Raw genomic sequence first — 17,997 nt, forward strand, 5'->3', positions numbered from 1 at the left:
GAAATTAGCGTTTTCCCCCCTTTTCTCAGTGTCTCAGTACGAGGGTCTGGAGGCAAAGAGGTTATTTAAAGCACAAAATTTTCTAACACAGCTGTCATCCGGTGGTAAGCACAGATACAAGCACCAGTGCTGGAGGGGGCTTAGCTGGAATGGGAAGCGGTACATGGCCCCAGGTCTACAACCCCAGGCAGGTCTCTCTGCCCTTGCCCTTCTAGGCAAAGTCCCCTTTCTTCCAAGCAGCTCAGCTCCCTCCTCACTCAGGTTTGGTGGGGGCATTCTCAGCTACTTCCTATGTCAGATCGTGCCAGATGGTCAGAAGCTGGTTGCATATCCATGTTGAGGCAGCCCTTATTGCTACCAGGATCAGATCTCATCCCCATGTGAGGATGTGGATTGCTCTCCCACTGGCTTCTCCAGCCGCGGTGAGGCTGTGGGGGAGGGAGTCAGTGCTCCAAGCGGCATGGCCCAGGTGGCCCAGGCTGTCTCACCTGCTGTCATGCCAGGGTGATGCTGAGGCATAGCACATCCGAGGCATGTGCTCCTTCGGGAGCAGCTGTGCTGCAGGGATGCAGCCAAACACTGCTCTGCCACCCACAGCCACACACTGCCTGCATCTTCCCCAGAGCGTTTCCTCTGCAGCATGCACAGCTTTTGTCGTCACACCATACATTTTAGCCTGTCATCCTGCCCTGGTATCCCTGAAGATGAAAACGCTTCTGTGCCCTCGTGCTGGGAGTAGGAAGGGGGTGCTTGCTGGATTGTTTGCAGAGAGAGCTGTGGCAGAGCCCAGTGCTCAGCTCCACTGAGCATGCCAGGCCTGAGGCTTTAAAAAGAACTGTGGTGCAGGCACAGCCTGGCCTCCCTTCCCCTTGCTTAGTCTCTCTAGTAAGAGATTTCTGTCATCCCTCACTATTGCCCTGGATCCTGCAGAGTGAAGGCAGCAGTGGAGTGTAGAGGTGACCCTACTATCCAACACACAGAGCCAGGACAACAACAGCTCACGTAGCAGCCCAATTCAGAAGGCTCTTGCCTGCTCCCAAAGTCCCATCCTTCCTCCTACTCTCTCCTCACAGTGCCCTACGTGCCAGCTCACCTCCCAGAGCACTGTCTCAAACCCTACCCAGATCTGTTAGGCATGGTTTTACCCAGGAAGGCAGAAGGCTGTGACAGGAGATACGTGCAGTAGGTTTCAATACTGAGAGCTGTGCAGGAAAGGTTAGGAAAAAAGGGAGGTGTTATTATCAGGGGAACAAGAGGGGTCCCAGTCCTACAGAGCTGAGGGAAGAACTGAGAATACCAGTCATGTATGAGCACCCACCTGGCTCCCAGGTGAAAGTCATGGCAAGAATGACAGAGACTCCTGCAGAATGAGAGGCACGTGCTGGCCCTCAGGAAGGAGGCACTGTGGATTCATTTACCATTTTAACTTTGCAAGAAACCAAAAATTAACTAAGTTTTAAGGTTTGTGGATTTTACAACCGTTGTCTATAATAGTGGTAAATTGGAAGTGAATATCAAAGATACCAGATATCTTTCTTATCAAGAGCAGCTGTTCTTTGAGGATTGATTAAAAGAAAAAAAAAAGGCAACAAAAAACCCCTTGTTGCCCATTACACGAAAAGTTTGGGTTGTTTGCAAACTGTTTCTTCCAATGCTTGAAAGCAAAGCATGTGAAAGAAAGAAAAGTAACAGCAGAATAGAGAATAGCTGAACACCAGATTAGAGGAGAATGCCTCAATCATCAAGTCAACTCATCTCCACCCCTGCTGCAAGCAGCTACAGCACTGAGCCCTTCAAAATATTTTTGAGAAGTTTTATGAAAAAAGATTTTTTTTTCTCCTGCTATCCCTAGTGAAAGGCTAATCCAGCAGTGACAAATTCAGCCTCTAGAAAAGAGCATTTTCAATTCAGTACTCCACCCCACATCTTCCACACATCCCTGAGCTGTTACAGCTCCGGCGGCTCTAAAGAGCAAGGGCCTTTGTATCTTCTACTTCACCAAGGTGCTGTAAGTGTCAGATATATTTAAGAGCATGAAGCATTCAGATACTATGGAAACCAGGACAAGAGAAACCCCAAAAATAGATGGAAGACGCAAGCTGTTGTAAAGTCTGGAAAAGTCTTGCCGAGGAAGGCTGTGCTTGCTGCAGCTGATCACAGAGTGGGATCCATTTAGAGCTCACGCATAAAATATCCTCTCTCCACTCTCTTCATAGTTTGTCATTTTTCTCTGTGGATATTCTTTAACTTCCCCTCTATTTAACAGGCCTCCTAATTACCACTTCCTTTGAATGATTCACTGTAGTGTGCCCTTCCTGTGACCTGGGCCAGCCCGCTGCCTGGCTACTTCTATATAGCAGGAGTATTTGGGAACATATCATGAGAAAAAACACTACAGAGCACTCTCCTAAAAGGGAAATCCAAAGCAACCTACAGAGAAGGGTGCCTGAAACAAAGAGTTGAGGTGGCAGCCTGTGAAACACTATGATTCTTCTCTTTATAATGCAAACACCTGTGTTGTGCATATTCAACCTCTACAGACAAACCAGTTGCTGAAGTAGAATGCCTTCACTCAAAAAACCAGTATAGCATGTAGAGGAAACACAAAGGATGCCAACATGAGGTATACAAACCATCTTACTCAATAGTCAACAAAATGTAAGTCAGTAACAGATGTAGACAAGCTAAAGTACTCCACAATAGAGACAGAAGCCATCTACCCCTGGAAAGCCAGGTTGTGGTCATGTCCCTCACCAGCACAGACCTCAAGTCTGCATGAGACCAGAGGTGCTGAAGTCTCACTTCACAGCACTGGCTCTAGTTTCAGGTGCTTATTACAAGCTACTTCTTGAAAAGAGAAGTCTCTAGTCTTCTCAGCATGACCACCACCTCAGTGAGGAAGCCCCATCAACATGAGAAAGAGGCCCCAGATGAGAATCCTTGTCTTTATATGCCAGTGCACCTAAGGAAAAGTAAATAGATTGAAGGTGTCCGAGATTCTTCATCTTATCATTTCTCGACAGCAGCATCAATCTTGGGAATGATCTCCAGCTCCTTCCACTGTTCTGTGGACAGGGCAATCCCTAGAAACAGGAGCAGGAGAGGTTTCAGAGGGGTAAGCATCAAGTAGCACACCTGACTGCTTCTTCAGACTAGCTGCAGATGGGAAAGCTGGAATCTGAGACAGAGGCACAGTCCAGAAACAGAAGCAATCTTCTAAGCATGGCAGTTGTACCAGCACTGCAGCATCCTTAGCAAGAAGTACCTGATGCTATCACAGAAGCACCATCTGAGAATACAAGCTCAAATTGCCCTTCATGAGTCCCACAGTCCCTTATGGGCTATTCTCTAGTACAAATTCCCACTCATATGAGCCGGGAAGAAATTCTAGGAGAACCTTACTCCACACAGCAGTTAAGACACCATCCTTTGAATGGCCCAAAGGAAATAATGCCAACTCTAGCTCTGTTCAAAAAAAACCTGCTGATAACAAGGAATCACTAGTGTGGCTTAAACAATAAAAAGAACTGGTTTCTTTTTAGATTCAGCAGAGGTAAGGTCTTTATATCCTCTCCCTTTCTCTTACAAAACAGACACTGTAGTGAAATTGCTGCATGGGTTTCCAGTCAGATATTGTCAGCTTGTTCCTTTTGGGTTTGTTAAGAATTACATTAAAGAACTGAGGCCCATGCTTTATTAAATTATCTAGATAAAGATCAGGGGTCAAGAACTCTTCAGAAAAACAGTAGATGTGGTATTTAAATGAAAAAACATTTCTTCATGACCTCTGTTTTAACTGACAGATCTTCTGTCTTACATTGTGCGCATGCTTTTTCCCTCCTGGAAGGAGTTCACAATGCTCCTTTCCCTCTCTGATCCCAATGGCACAGAAAAGCTTGAGGGCTTTGCTTCCCATTTTCATTACAGGGTACACAGCTCCCTCCAAGAGAGTAATTTGTACTTGTAACTTCTCTGAAAGAAATTAATCTGAAAGGAAAACCATGCTTAGTCGTCCAATATTATAGGTTATGCTCAATGATCTCAGAGGTCTTTTCCAACCTAATTAATTCCATAAAGCAAACCAAGCTGAAACAAATTAATCTACCCTCACACAAAAATCTATAGCAAGGATCAAAGGATTCCTCAAGAAATCCCACATTAACTGAATTTATGCTGGGCACAATACACAGGGCAGGTAAAAAGAGTCCAGGGCCTGTGAACTTGCAGGCAAGATGGCAAGTCACTATCAAAATGCCAAAGCATTTCTTCTTGAAAGAAGGGTCTTAACACAGAGAACCCCTTTAGAGGGGCCACTGGAGGAGGCAGAATGAAGGTACAATGTACAACGTTTGACTCTCCCTTTCTGTAGTGTTTAGGTCGCTTTCCCACTCCACAACTATGACCACTGTCCATGTAAGACTTGGACAAACTCATGCTCAGGGAACAGATCTCTTGCAATGCTTATAACTTGAATAAATAGTTTAGTGTTCAAATGGTCATTTGGTAATGACAGAGACACAACAATCTCTATGAGCACAGTGTTGGCTTCTAAGGTAACCAGTTTTTCACAGTATCAAAGCTGTTTTGCATAGAAACTTTACAGGAATTCGCTCACCTCAAGGTGGTGGAGTCGTGTCTGGAATTTGTAAATGTTTTGTGTCATACTATTTTACTTTTGACTATAGAGAAGGGAGGAAGCCTTTAAACACATGGATTTTCTTCCTTTTTGTAGAGGGATCTATTCCTCCAAATAATGCAAGGAGACTCCATTTTTTTGGGCTTCCATCAGCAAATAGTTCTCTGACAAATCTGTCCATCAAACCTACTCACTCACTTTATTTTTCCAAGGGAAAAAGAGACAAACAAATAAGAAAATGAAAAAAGTTAAAATACTTAAATATTATTACATTTATGGTCCAAAAAATATGTAAATCAACTGCAGTGAATTTTCTATTAGCTTTTAAATATTCACCTCAATATACATTTGTTCTTTAGGGCACACAAGAGATAAATAATTGAGTTAACATTGCTAGATAAATCAAATCTTTTTCCTGAGCTGCAAATATTCCAGATTATAACCTTGAAGTTGCTATGCGATAACTACAAATGGAAACTAAACAGATCAAAGTGAGCAAGCAGGAACCCACACTCAAGTACCCAGAGGCCTAATTTACTAAGACATATAGTAGCAGCCCCATCATTTCAGATCAGTGAGTCAAGACTGAATGGCTCTGAAATGTAAAACCCAGCTTGGCCACAGGGAGCAGGAGAAGCTTGGGATTTGAGCTTGTGCTATGAACAATATGAGAGTGCAAATTTAAAACAAACAAAAACTCTCAAAACCAAGCCCCACAACAATTTTGGGTAGCTGTGGTTTTGAACATCTGAATAGATTGTGGTGACTCTTTCAGCTGCAGATAGCGAGATACCCAATTCCATTTTGGCTTCAGGATCTTCTCTGCACTAAGTACAAGAATGGAGTTCATATTGCACAGCATTACTTATCTCCTAACAATAAACGAACCTCTCTTATGTGGGAGATAAACTACGATAGTCCAAACTACTTGCATAAAATCCCCACTAGTGCTCATGGAGGTGGGAGTAGACAGAAGGCATTAACAACTTCAGTTAAACCCTGCTAGAAAACCATTTTTTTGTGAGCTGCAGACTTTGACAGCTAAAGGTAAAGTCAGACAAATAGCAAAGAAAATGGTTTTCTGGCTAGAAGCATCAGCTGCTAGCCACTTGTGTATATGTGCACATATGCTTTCCATGTTCTTACCTACAGGCCAGGCAAACTCCTCACAAGAGAAAGATAGGTAAAAATAAGGGCAACAAGAATCAGCTACACAGAGCTCTTCTGCAGTGTTGTGGAGAACTTTTATTTTATCATGACACCTGTTGAATTTCTGCCTTTGTGTGCTGTGTTGGTGTCAGAATTGATCAGAAATGCTGCAGTGTGGATCAGCACCAGAGTCTATTTGCAAGCTTCTCTGTTAACTTACCAAAGAAAACAACAATGTGGAAATAGCAATGTGGGAACTAAATTCAATCCCAGGATGGGCACTGTGTTCCAGCCATGAGAAAGTTCGAATTTGTTTATCTCAGATTTGAGCATATATGTTTCAGCACACGTGCGCTTTGATCAAAAACTCTCATCTGTAGTAAAAACTACTTGCTAAGGCAGGCAGCTAGAGAAACACAAAATGCATCCAAAAGAATTATGGGACAAATTAACCTTGTGTGGGAGAGAGCGATATACTGTCCCAACTGCCCTTCAGGTTTATAAACTCATAAATCTTATCCATCTTTCTTTTAAGTTGTTGGCACTGCATCAGGAGTGTTAACAGTTCATTGTTGAGACCACATGCAGCTAAAGTGTTTTCTTTAGTGCTACAGCATTGACGGGGACACAGCTGCAACTACACTTGGGTTGCCTTGTGGTGGAAGTTTTTGACTCTGAACTTTGAGCTTCTCATCTGGAAGACTGAGGGCTGACAGTCTCCACTGCAATGAATAATGTTCCGGGCCTGTTCTGTTCACTCTTGCCCACTGCTGGCAAATTTTATATTCATCAACTCAAGCTGCAGCAGGATTGCTAATCATTTTTTCTATTTTCCTCAGCAAAGTAACAGAGTGAATAATTAGGACTGGTTAAGTAATCTGCTGGATTGGAGGGAACACCACCTCCCTAAGTTTAACACACTAGAAATGTATGATGCAGCTGGAGGACTTTGAAACTACTTCCAGACACTCAGAGCCTACAGAGTTCTTCAGACAACCACTGTACCATGCACATTCTAAACCTACCCAGCACAGAGAATGCACCTTCCCATGGCGCATATTATAATGTCTATGGGCACAGAACAAAAGCCAGTGGAAAACAATCAAGGCTTGTCTTTCAGGCACTTCAGCAACTTCTGAAGTCATTATAAATTCATTTGGCAAAGGAGTGTCATGAACACTTCATGCATGCAGAGAGACATATTTCAAATAAGCACTCAAAGATCAGGAAAAGGCAGGTTTCCCTTGTAGGGCTGATATTTCAGGAGTGCTTGGCACCATGCCACCTGGTGATATGATGGTGAGCTGCTGACACCAGCATCTGTCCTGGAAAAGACAAGACCCTTTAAAAAACAAGTTGCTACACATTTAAAGTAGCAGAAAGCACATCATGGGGTAAGGGTACTCCAAGAAGGAGACTATGGTGAAACAAAGAAAGATGCATGGAAATCAGTGCTTTGGTGCCCATCCAAAGGACAAGGCCAGTGACTGGTCACAACAACCCATTTTTTAACAAGCACGTGCACAGCAGCTCTGTGCAGACAAGAATGCACAGCTTGACTTTTCCATGCATACAAAAAAAAAAGAGGTACACCTTCATTCAAACCCACAATAGCTTTTCAGCCCCTGTAAAATACACTATTTTAATTATAAGTAGTAGTGTGAAGAATAAAAAAAAAAGGTATCCACTGTGGCTTGTGAAAAGACGTCATGTACATAGGACAGATCAGAGGAAGGACTCAAACCTTGCAGGGTGGCAGGAACAATACTCCATCAGGTTATCTTCTAGAACTACAACTAGTCTAGGACCTGTAGTCAGTATCTTGATACATTTTCCAGGTCTGGGCTGCTCTTGCTCTTGTTATTGATGCAACCAGCTTGTTTAAGTACATGGAACAGCGCAGAACACAATCCTGCAGCAGCTGGGACAACAGAACACCCCCCAAAGATCAAGCAAGATTTTAGCACAGAGTGCTGGCAGCTGTGAACTGTCCAAAGACCATAAACTTCCAGAGTAACCAAGTACACAGCAAAATGCATCCTCCAACACAGATGGGAGAGAACCTGTCCTGGCAAGAACCCTAATACCAGAAACTCATCTCAGCAATCTTTCCTTGTCCTGGCAATAACAGTCAGGATCACTCACAGTGCACCTCCTAAAAGGGCATGAGTTACTGCAGTCTAAACAAAATGCAAAAAGGTGCTTGCTTGCTTGCTCAGCACACCTCACTAAAGCCAGGCAGTGAATTTAAGGAAGAGGTACCATAAGGAAACATGCTAATTGCATTCACTTTAATTTTAAACAACTGCTCCGAGTCCTTGTCTGCTGGGCAGAGATAACACGTCACTCTGTAGTTTCGGTTTCCAAGTTGGCTGTATGACACATGTCCATGAAGGTGCTGGACTTTGTTTTACACTCATAGAAGCTGCCCAGAATAAGACTGCAGGAATTGGTGGAGTCTCTGAGCCTCTCTCTCACCAAAATGCAAAGGAAAACAGACACGGTGCAAGTCAGGGGAAGAAGGTGAAGAAGAAAAGCACTTAAAAGGTGCACGAGTTAAAATTTCATTTTCTTTATGCCTTCCTCCCCTCTGTACAGTAGCAAAGAGGAAGAGAAATAGCAGGGTTCAATGGAAGGCAGAAGGTTTCCGATGGGCTCACCGATGGCTCAGTGCTGCTGGGTGGGTGATGACTTGTTGCTTCACTGCTGCTTGGTTTTAAGGGATAATCTCTGTATCATCTTGTAAAGGAGACCAAAGTGCTGGAAAAAGAATGAAAAGAAGTAACCATGGCTGTTCTAAACAGACAGAAAACTTAGTAGAAGGCTTAAAACAATACCAACGTGCAAATGCAGTACCTAGTCTGAATCATCCACTAGCACTCTCACCCTGAAGCTGGAGTGAGATTTGATGAATTAAGAGGAATTATGACAATGAAGCCAGTTACTTCAAGTTGTACAGAAAGTGATGGCTTACAAAAGTGTTTGTGTAGGTGTATATCACCCCTTTGTGAAGATGCAACTACTTGTTAAAGATTTTATTTTTTTTTTGATGCAATTCTGTTCCTTCTGAAGGGGAGAAAGCTTCAGATTTCAACACCTGCAGGATCCTGGTCGCTGTAGAAACACTGCTGCCAGCAGTGTCAGAAACGTAAAAACAAACCAGGCAAACACAGAGATTCCCAGTAATTCACAATCCTTTAACCAGATCTTCTCCTGCACCACTTCACCAGTGACTTAGAAATTAACTTAATTCCTCTTTTGATTTTGCTTTGGTTACTTGTGCTTTGATTCAGTAACAGCTACTTCAAATATTTGACCGAAATCCAGGCTTCAAACAATTTCAAATTCAAATACAAAAGTAAGGAAGATAGCTGACAAATCAAAGTATATGTTTTCCTTCCTGTTTATGTTGTTACATTGTATTTTTAAATGCCTGTAGTTTCCCCAAACAAATAACAAACACAAATAACACAAAGAGATCAAAATTGAGAGTGACCTAAAATGCTTCCCTTTCATTCATGTTCTTCATGAGCCTAGGCAGGATCAGAAGCCTCACTCACAGTGGCTTGGGTAACACTTACACAAAAACATTACATATAAACAGAGTGGCCAAGGCATGGAGTATCACATTTCCAGGATTACTGGCATAGGATGTATTTATGGTTTCATTGAAAAAAGAAACCAAAACTCTGAAGATGCATTTCTAAGTTGCATCCCAAGTTCAGATATTTCCTAACACTAACTCACTACAACAAACTTTTAACATTACAGCAAATTTTAGTTGCCTTGAGTAGTCTCAGTTTGAAGGCAAAATAGCTTAGCAAGTGAGTTATGCATGTCCTTGACTACAAGAAACAGCTCTAAAAAACCAGTTTTGCACTAGAATGGCAAGAGACTGCCTTCAGCACAGCCAACTGAAATACTCAAAGACATACACCAAAACAGCCAGCTGTTCTGGATAACTGCTTTTAGAGTGGGATGGCATTATTGTTCCAGCTTTAGTGCTGGGACTGTGTGAACACCAGTTACTGTGCTACCATGATTTATAAGGAAAATAATATGTCTGTTTCCTGCTTCTCTTCTCTTACCTGCACTGCAACATAGGCAACGCCCAAGTAGGCTGCAATACAGACAGCTAGAAGCAGGTCAAAGATCGCTGGCTTGACCCTGTCATAAAGAAAGTACACATGAAATTGCTACAGCAGTTGCCGCCACGGAGTGAGACAATAGCCCAACGTGCTCAAGGGAATTCCATACCTGTATGCATTCATCACCTGTTTCAGCTGGTCATAGAAAACAAACTCAGGATCCCTGTGCAAAGAAGAAATTTTTCAGATTCTATTACACTTCTTGACACTGTAGTGAGGACAGCCCAGACTTGTCCCCAAGGAGTCCACCCACCCAGAGACAGGGAAGCATGACCACCTTGCATACTAATTTTGAGCTGATTTTAGTCATCAGGTCTTTCTTTTCCCCAAATCAGAAGCCTAAGGACACAATTCAGAACACATGCTATTCAGCTGTCTCCAAAGAGCTATGTGAAAGATTCCTCCCTGTGTTCACTAAACCGCTTCAGCCTAAGCATGTAAGATGGGATGTAAGCTGCCCTTTCACAATTAATGAAAGCTGTCTAGGAGACCTCAGTCTTTTCCTGCACTCAGAGTGGGAAAGGTGGAACCAAAACAGTGAAAAAACAAGCTCTTCAGACAGAGGGAGCTGCTGGGTCTTGTTACTGTGCTGGGAGGAATGGTAAACAGCTTTCTCTAGAACAGAGAGCATGAACCAAAACTGTCAGAAAAGCAGAAAAGAGCAATCCCTTCCAGCTGCATGCCAAGAAACCAGAAAAGCTGCAGTTCAGAGACAGTTCTTTAGAGGGGGAAACCAGTTTGCATGCCCTGGCTGGTTCTTTCATCTCCTTTCTTACCGTTTGTCTGCCTTTACATGATGCTGCTTGACATCCTTCAGGTAGCGTCCCATATAATATTCTAAGGTGTTGAGGAAGGTGCTGTCTTTATCAATCAGCTGGGCAGCCCTGGGTTGACTGCTCAGCCAGTCCATCACTGACTCCAGTTGCTCCTGCTGGATCTGCTACAGAAAAATACCACCAAATAAAGGGCATCAGCTACACACATGCTGAGACCAGACCTCTCTCCCAGACTCTAGATTCTTTCTTCCCACAGGTTACAAAACCACACTGTGCTCACCATCTGATCTGTGAAGATCTGCATATCTGCAGGTGCTCCCTGCAATGGCAAAAAAAAAAAGAAACAAACAAGCAATCCAGGCTATTGGTGAGAGCAAGCTTGGTTGGGCAGGACAAGTCTGGTCAGCACTGCATGGTGGGCAGCTCTTACCTTGTCTGTTAAATTGTAGATGACCCTTGTCAAAGCTTCAGCAATGATCCTAGTATTCCTGATCAGTGCTTTAGTGTCTATCCGTGCCCTAAAGAAAAAAGAAGGGATTATGGACTTGCCAATGGCATCAGTTTCCTCTAGAAACAACCCTTTTTCACTGCATCATGCACGAGCCTGAATCCAGAGCCCAACTCGCGGTGTTTTTGTCACCTGTCTCCTGACCATCAGAACAACACAAGCAGCTGTGAAGCCAATTTGGGTGTAGGGGCTGGATTTAAACTGCAGCCTTCCTTCCCTAAGGCCTCTCACCTCCTGTCCATGATGCTGTTGCGGAGGCTGTCACGGTGGCTCTCCAGGTGGGAGATGGTGAATGCTGGCAAGCGTCGGATCGCAAACCGCTCGTGCTCCCATGCCAGCATGTCCTCAGCCAAGTTAATCTTCTTGTGCACCATGGAAAACTTCACCTCTGGAAACTGGCTGGCAACAACCTGAAGGAAAGGACATGCCATACACGGGTGTCATGCTACCCACTGCATTATCCCATCATGCACTGCCCTGTCTGCCTAGACCCACTTTTTCTGCATTCCAGAAGGTAAACACACCTCCACCTGTAAGGTGCAGTTATTGCCATTATAAAGCTGGTTTCATATCAAAAAGAGCTGTTTTAATGTCACTACAGGGTAATATAAGGAAGCCATAAGGAAGTGCAGTGGAAAATGCAGCAGATCTACTCTGCTTCATTTAGAACTGCAGCATGAGAATTTGTCTGCACTTCAAATCAAGTGACCATAAATAATACATGAAATATTGCAATGACACACCATTTCTTTACATTGTCCTTCCTCTCTTGGAGAGCTGCAGCTCCCCACACTAAGTCCCAAGTTCCCATGTACCTAAAATGTTTTTATTACCATCTCCAGTTCTCTCAGAAATGCATGCTGCAAGGTCCCCTCCTTGGGAGGCTTTGAGACATGGAGATGAAGGCTATTGCCTCTGCCCAGAGTATCGAGGCAGAGAACAAATGCTACGTTGTCCTGCAGCAGGCTGGAATCTGCAACAGAAAAATACAAGCCTTTATTGCTATGTCTTGTGCTGGGACTTCCATCCCAAAAAAGCAAGGCTCACACAAGGAGATTCTCACAGGAGGACTGACAATTAATAACAGACATTTAACACAACTGTATTGACACGGACTTTGCCACAGAACATGCTGGAATGTCAGCCCCTTACTCACCAGTGTGGTCCAAATTGTCTTCCAGCCACCGCTTAGTTCCTTGATAATTAAACTTGCCACCTCCAGATGCAAAGAACAGCAAGTTATACCTGCCCATCAAAGAAGCCAGAAAAGCGTTAGCATGCTGCACTCCCAAGAACTCCTTTACTCAGTCTTGGAGGTGTGGTAAAATCACAACTACTAGCACCTGACATCCAAGGCAAACTGCCCATTAACAAACACTTCCTACATGCCACATACTCAGGTAATGGCAAGACAGATTAAAAGGGGGAGTTCCCATTGCTTGAGGATGGAATCTACTTCCCATATCATTCTCTCCACTTGTCCCTAAGCTTGAGCGGAGCTACAGCAAAGAGAACAGAGGAAGGAGCTTGGCCATTAACAGCAGCCGTACTCAGATGGAAACAGAACAGAGCAAATTGAAGGACTGTTTGTAACACCCAGACTGTAGGTCTGGAGCAAAAGCCCATCTTATCTGTTCTCAGCTACACACATTTAAGCATAAACAGGGCAGTTTCTTACCCAGCATGGGTACGTCTGTAGGTGTAGAGCCGGGAAAACAGCCTGGCCAGTTCCAGAAGCACTGAGGTACCACTGCCATTGGAGTCAGCACCGTGTGACAGCCACTGCAGGATGAAGCGGGACAAAGACAAGGTGACAAACCTACACTGATTCTCACATACCAGAACAGCTTCAAGATAGCACACCACCACGCTTCACTTGTAACTGCCCCACATCCTTAAGGCCAAGAAAAGACACATGGGCAAAGGCCAAATGGGGAAAAAAGACAGGAACAGACAGCTGCAGGAAAAAAGAATACTCACTGGAGCCACTCCAAAAGAATCATAGTGGGCAACTATCACAACTGTGGGCAGGTCTTCTCCACCCAGGCCTGTTAGCCTTCCCTGCAGAGGAAAGAGAGCAGTGTCACTCCACGTCACCTCTTGTGTACCTGTACAAAGACAGCTTCATTTCTACATGCCTGCTGAGTCTGCCCTGGCCTTAGTTTTGAGGACTCCAGATACTTACATGGCTGAGACTCCCCTGACTTGCCCTATCAGTCCAAATGTCTGATGAAGTCCCAATAAAATAATTCATTCCATCAACATTGCCAGTTTGAATCCACATACTACTCACCTCCACACTGGGTATAAGCCAGTCATTGATAGCTTTGCTTTGGGCCCCACTGGTCACCATCTGGAAGCCATTGGCAGTTGCTGTGTGCAGCAGAACTAGAACAAAAAAACCCCAAAACCACAATGTACACCCAGGGAAGTTTCATCCCTTTATTTTCCTTGCTAACTGCACTTTGAAAAGACCAGCTTTAAACCATTTAAGCCCTCTCACTTGTCACTTGTGTTTATGCAATGACACAGTTTCTTGGAGACCATACATCTTCATTCTGTCCTAAAACAAAAACTTTTCTCCAGCAGTTCTAAAGTTAATCATAAACAGCAGGTCAGTAAGACAGTCAAGTTATTTACAAGGGGATACATGGAAGCACCAAACGGAGGTGTGGTCAGACAAAAAGCTTCAGCTTTTACCAACACACCACCGTCACTTAACATCTTCAATGTTGTTTTTAACCTAGTTTTGATTTATATCTTATTTGCAACAGTGTGAAGCTGAGAACTTCATGCAACTGTATTTCCAAATATAGTCAAGTAATACTCTCTCATACTGAGTTTTTCTTCCACTGACTCTCAAAACTCTTTGACAAAGTCAGAATAAACATGAATGTGACAGAACAGTGGTTCATGGTGTACAGGACACAGCAGACTGCTCCCAGGCCTGTCTTCCTCAAACCTTTCCCCCACTTGTTAGAACTCACCTTCTGCAGCTGAGGCAGAACCCTGTGATGCAGAAGCAGCCCGTGTTTGTTCATAGATAGACAGCAGCTCTTCATCTTCCACTGCAAAGTAGACTGGCACAATGGTTTCCATAGCAAGCATTTCTGGCTCTATCTCCATGAATTGCTGAGGATTTAAGTGAGACACAAACTTAGCATCTGCTAAACATGAAAGAGGGCAGGAAAATATTAACAATCAAAGCAGAGAGGTAAGTTTTAATATTAGAATATGACTTGTTGTGCATTACAACAGGAGCTTCCAGTCCTGCAGCAACCCAAGCTTCTCTCAAATAAATCTCCCATTGGAAGAGAAAGAAAACTTTATTTTTTTTTACCCTTACAACATCCTGTGGAACAGAAGAGATAGATCGTGGCAAGATGATGACCACAGCCCCAGCTGACTGGCGGAGAGCCTTCTGGTACTGAGGAGAAATCCACCAGCCGCATCATGACGCAGCGGCGGCTCAGGACATCCGCCTCTACTGTGCGTGCTTCTGTGTTGAGCACTGCGCTCCTGGTGCCTGGCAGCAGAGAACAGCAACAGGCCTTGTCAGTTGCTTCAACTTATGCTTTCAACATACCCCTTTGCTCCAGCCTAGCTCCTTCTCAGAACAGTCTTTGTGACAGTTTGATGAACTTCAGAGCAGCCAGGACCTGCAGAAAGCTAAGTCCGCCTCTTCCCCCTCATCCAAGAAGGAGCAGAGATCTGTGGTTTTTCTTGCAATCCATCAGAGCAACACCTCTGCAGCCATGTCCTGCCAGACTCCCCTTATTCCAGCATTATACAGCCTTGCCCACCTTCCAGTCTACCTGCTCAACACAACCACACAGGCTGTTTGCTCACCTGCACCTGACACCTGCTGGCAGCAACACCTCTGGAGAGAGCCTGGTCTCTCTAGAGCCTCCTGCATCCCCCAGCTGTAGGATCACCCCTGCATGCAGAGGATGGAGGCTGTGCAGAGACACCAGGCTACCTACCCTGTGTCACCCAAAAGGCTGCTCTTGCCCACCCACAAGGACAGGTCTGTAGCTGGGGAAGTGACAGATGAGCAGGCTGCTCCTAGCTGCTCGCTCTCTCCTACTCTCAGCTTCAGCATATCAAATCCCCTACAAGGAAATGCAATTCTTTGGGAGAACAGCAGTCTGTAGGCTTGCCAGCAGCTCCTGCATTCTCCAAGGGAGGACCAAAAGGACATCTTGTACATAACCTCTCTTGTACAGAGAGGTTCAAATCCACCTTACAATTTATATTGCTCCAAATTCAGTTTCTTCCTCTATAACTCTGGCACCTACAGAGGACCTCATCCCTCTACACCCCCACAGAGTCAGGGATGGAACAAGGTGCTCCAGAAGGCATCTGAGCCTCTGTTCAAAGAGGAGTGCTGCTAAGTGTTAGATTTAAACCTGACTTAGCTTAACTTTAGTTTGGTCTCATCAAAGGTCATAGAATCGCCATACACCCGTAAACAGAGTCAAGGCATGATGTAAATTCTCCTCACAGAACTCTGACACTGTATAACAAACAAGTATTAAGAACACCCCTGCTCCAATCAGAAAAAAAAATGATTCAAAATGAGGATAATCCCTCTCTAGTTTCCCAAAGAATGATGTGTAAACATAGCAATATGTGGACCCAAAATTCTGCTCCTCTGACACCTAAACAGAGCAGACACAAGAGTATTTTCTGACAGCACAGCAAGACAGGTTGATTTTCTGCAGTTTCTCTACAGAGAGCTGGTTAATAATAATTCATTTACAAACTAAAGAACTCTATTAGCATTAGAGGAAGTCCAAGTTTCTTCTTAAATTGCTCTATGACTGATGTTGACAAAAAAACTCTTCCCCCTGCAAGAAGAGACTGAGCAGCAATGTGTATTTGGTCTTTTTGGCTGGAACATCAAATAGTTTTTATCCTGAAGGACATCTCAGAACACACAAGGTACAGGACCATCAGCTTCCCAAAGGGGGTAGGAAGGAGCAAAGGAAACACACAATCCATCCAAGTGGCAGAGGAAACCTGAGGCTGTAATGCCAGATTGTTAACATAAGTCTGAAATTTCGGAAGAGTCACTCATGAACAGAGCACATGCCCTGGCCTGGAATAAAATATCTACAGAAGACTCAGAAACAACCCTTGATTCTGGGTCCGTGAGTGCACGGGGGTAGAGGCTGAGGGTTACAGCACTTCAAGGATTCACACAACAGGGTGTGTTTCTGGCTTGGAAAGGTGTTGCACAATCGGCAACCTGGAAGTAACAGAACAGAGGAAGTCAACTGTAACACAACAGAAGAATTGTAACAGGATAGGCCCTGAAATGAAGCCACTGGAGCAACAGATACTGCTGAGAATGAAGAAGAGATGGAAGAAGAATCAACCTGTCAATAGAGGAGTCAAAGGCAAGAGAACAAAACTAGGATCCCGACCAAGTATCCCAGAATGCAGGAGGGATGTAGCTGGATTCCTCGACACACAGAGAGCTCAGCCATAGACAAGCCTGTGGGGTCCTTGACTACCTCTAGGTCACCACGGTGGAGCTCTCAGCACCGTCCTGGCAGTGCTGAGCCTGGGCAGTGGAACTCAGCCAGACAGAGCCCTCCTGCGCCCTCCCCCGCTCCTGGGCCTGGCTCCGGACCCGGCTGACCGCCTCCCAGAGCCCCCGCGAGCCCTCCTGCGGCCTCTTCTGGGCCGGGCTGCCCTCCACGGGCCGCCCTCCATGGGCCGCCCGCGGCTCCGCGGCCTACCCGAGGCTCCTCCCCGGGGGTCGAGGTTCCTCCCAGGGCCCACCACCCCTGAAGAGGCCGCTGCCCGGGGTCCGACCTCCCGGAAGAGCCGAGCCTGACCGGGCCGCGCGGTTCTCTCACCGTAGGGCTGCCCGCCCAGCTCGTACTGCTGCATGCGGTAGACCGTAAACTCGTGCGCGGCCTCGGCGGCGGGCGGCGGGCCCAGAAGCAGGAGCACGGCGGGCACGAAGAGCAGGACGCTGAGCGGGAGGCACGAGGCCTTGAGCACCGACTCCAGCACCTCGCCCGCCTCCTCCAGCATCGCCGCGGTCCCGGCACCGCGGCCTGCTCGGCACGCGCGGTACGCACGGCCCGTCCCCGCGGCCTGCCGGGACCTGTAGTTCGCGTCCCGCGGCAAAGGCTGCTGGGAGATGTAGTCTCGGCCAGCCCTGCCGGGCCTGCAGGGGGCGCCACGGGCCGGCCCGGAGCGGCCCCGAGCGCTGGACGGGACGGGACGGGACGGGACAGGGTGGGGTGGGACGGAACGGGACGGGACGGGACGGGACGGAACGGGACGGGACGGGACGGGACGGAACGGGACTGGGCGGGACGGGGGATTTCCGCTGTCCCCGTGAGCGGGGTGATCCCCCTGTCCTGGGAACGGGAGGGCGGGCTCCGGCTGTTCCGGGCCTACAGGGAACGTCTGCTGGGTGCTGCCCGGCTTCTGGATTACGCGGCGGAGACCGAGTACCTGACCTTCAGGAAGTAAAAAATTTACGGCAAAATTAACCCAAGACTTTCTGGTCGCCTCGATTTAATGCAAAACAAATGGGTTGATAACAGTTCCCGTGGAGGGGCTGGGCCAGCAGGTTTTGTGTGAGCCCACAGTGCTTCCGTGGCTTTGTCCTTTTTGCAGGGTGAGAGGATGTGTTTGAGTGCTGCTCTGATTATTCCCTGCATTAGGGAATAGAGGAGCAGGGATCTGAGGCACAAGCTGGCAGTGTCTTCAGGCCCTAGTGTGTCTCTGTCAGACCTAGGGTGGCCCCAGGCTCCC

The 17,997-nt window shown here is 45.9% G+C and overlaps 1 protein-coding gene across 1 annotated transcript; it reads right to left on the bottom strand.

The window, feature by feature from the left end:
* Window positions 1–7,413: 7,413 nt before the first annotated feature.
* Window positions 7,414–17,347, bottom strand: NCLN (nicalin). The gene is given in 16 exon segments (XM_051811044.1): window positions 7,414–8,545; window positions 9,874–9,952; window positions 10,043–10,096; window positions 10,710–10,873; window positions 10,990–11,028; window positions 11,140–11,227; window positions 11,449–11,627; window positions 12,051–12,190; window positions 12,374–12,462; window positions 12,896–12,999; window positions 13,198–13,278; window positions 13,511–13,605; window positions 14,205–14,349; window positions 14,558–14,648; window positions 14,650–14,743; window positions 17,085–17,347. Coding segments are annotated over 16 exon segments (1,683 nt in total). The 5' UTR covers window positions 17,266–17,347; the 3' UTR covers window positions 7,414–8,485.
* Between the last annotated feature and the right edge of the window lie 650 nt (window positions 17,348–17,997).

The sequence above is a fragment of the Manacus candei genome, unplaced genomic scaffold, assembly GCF_025592945.1.
Source record: "Manacus candei isolate 608988 ecotype Guabito, Panama unplaced genomic scaffold, ASM2559294v1 h1tg000080l, whole genome shotgun sequence".
Classification (NCBI taxonomy): domain Eukaryota; kingdom Metazoa; phylum Chordata; class Aves; order Passeriformes; family Pipridae; genus Manacus; species Manacus candei.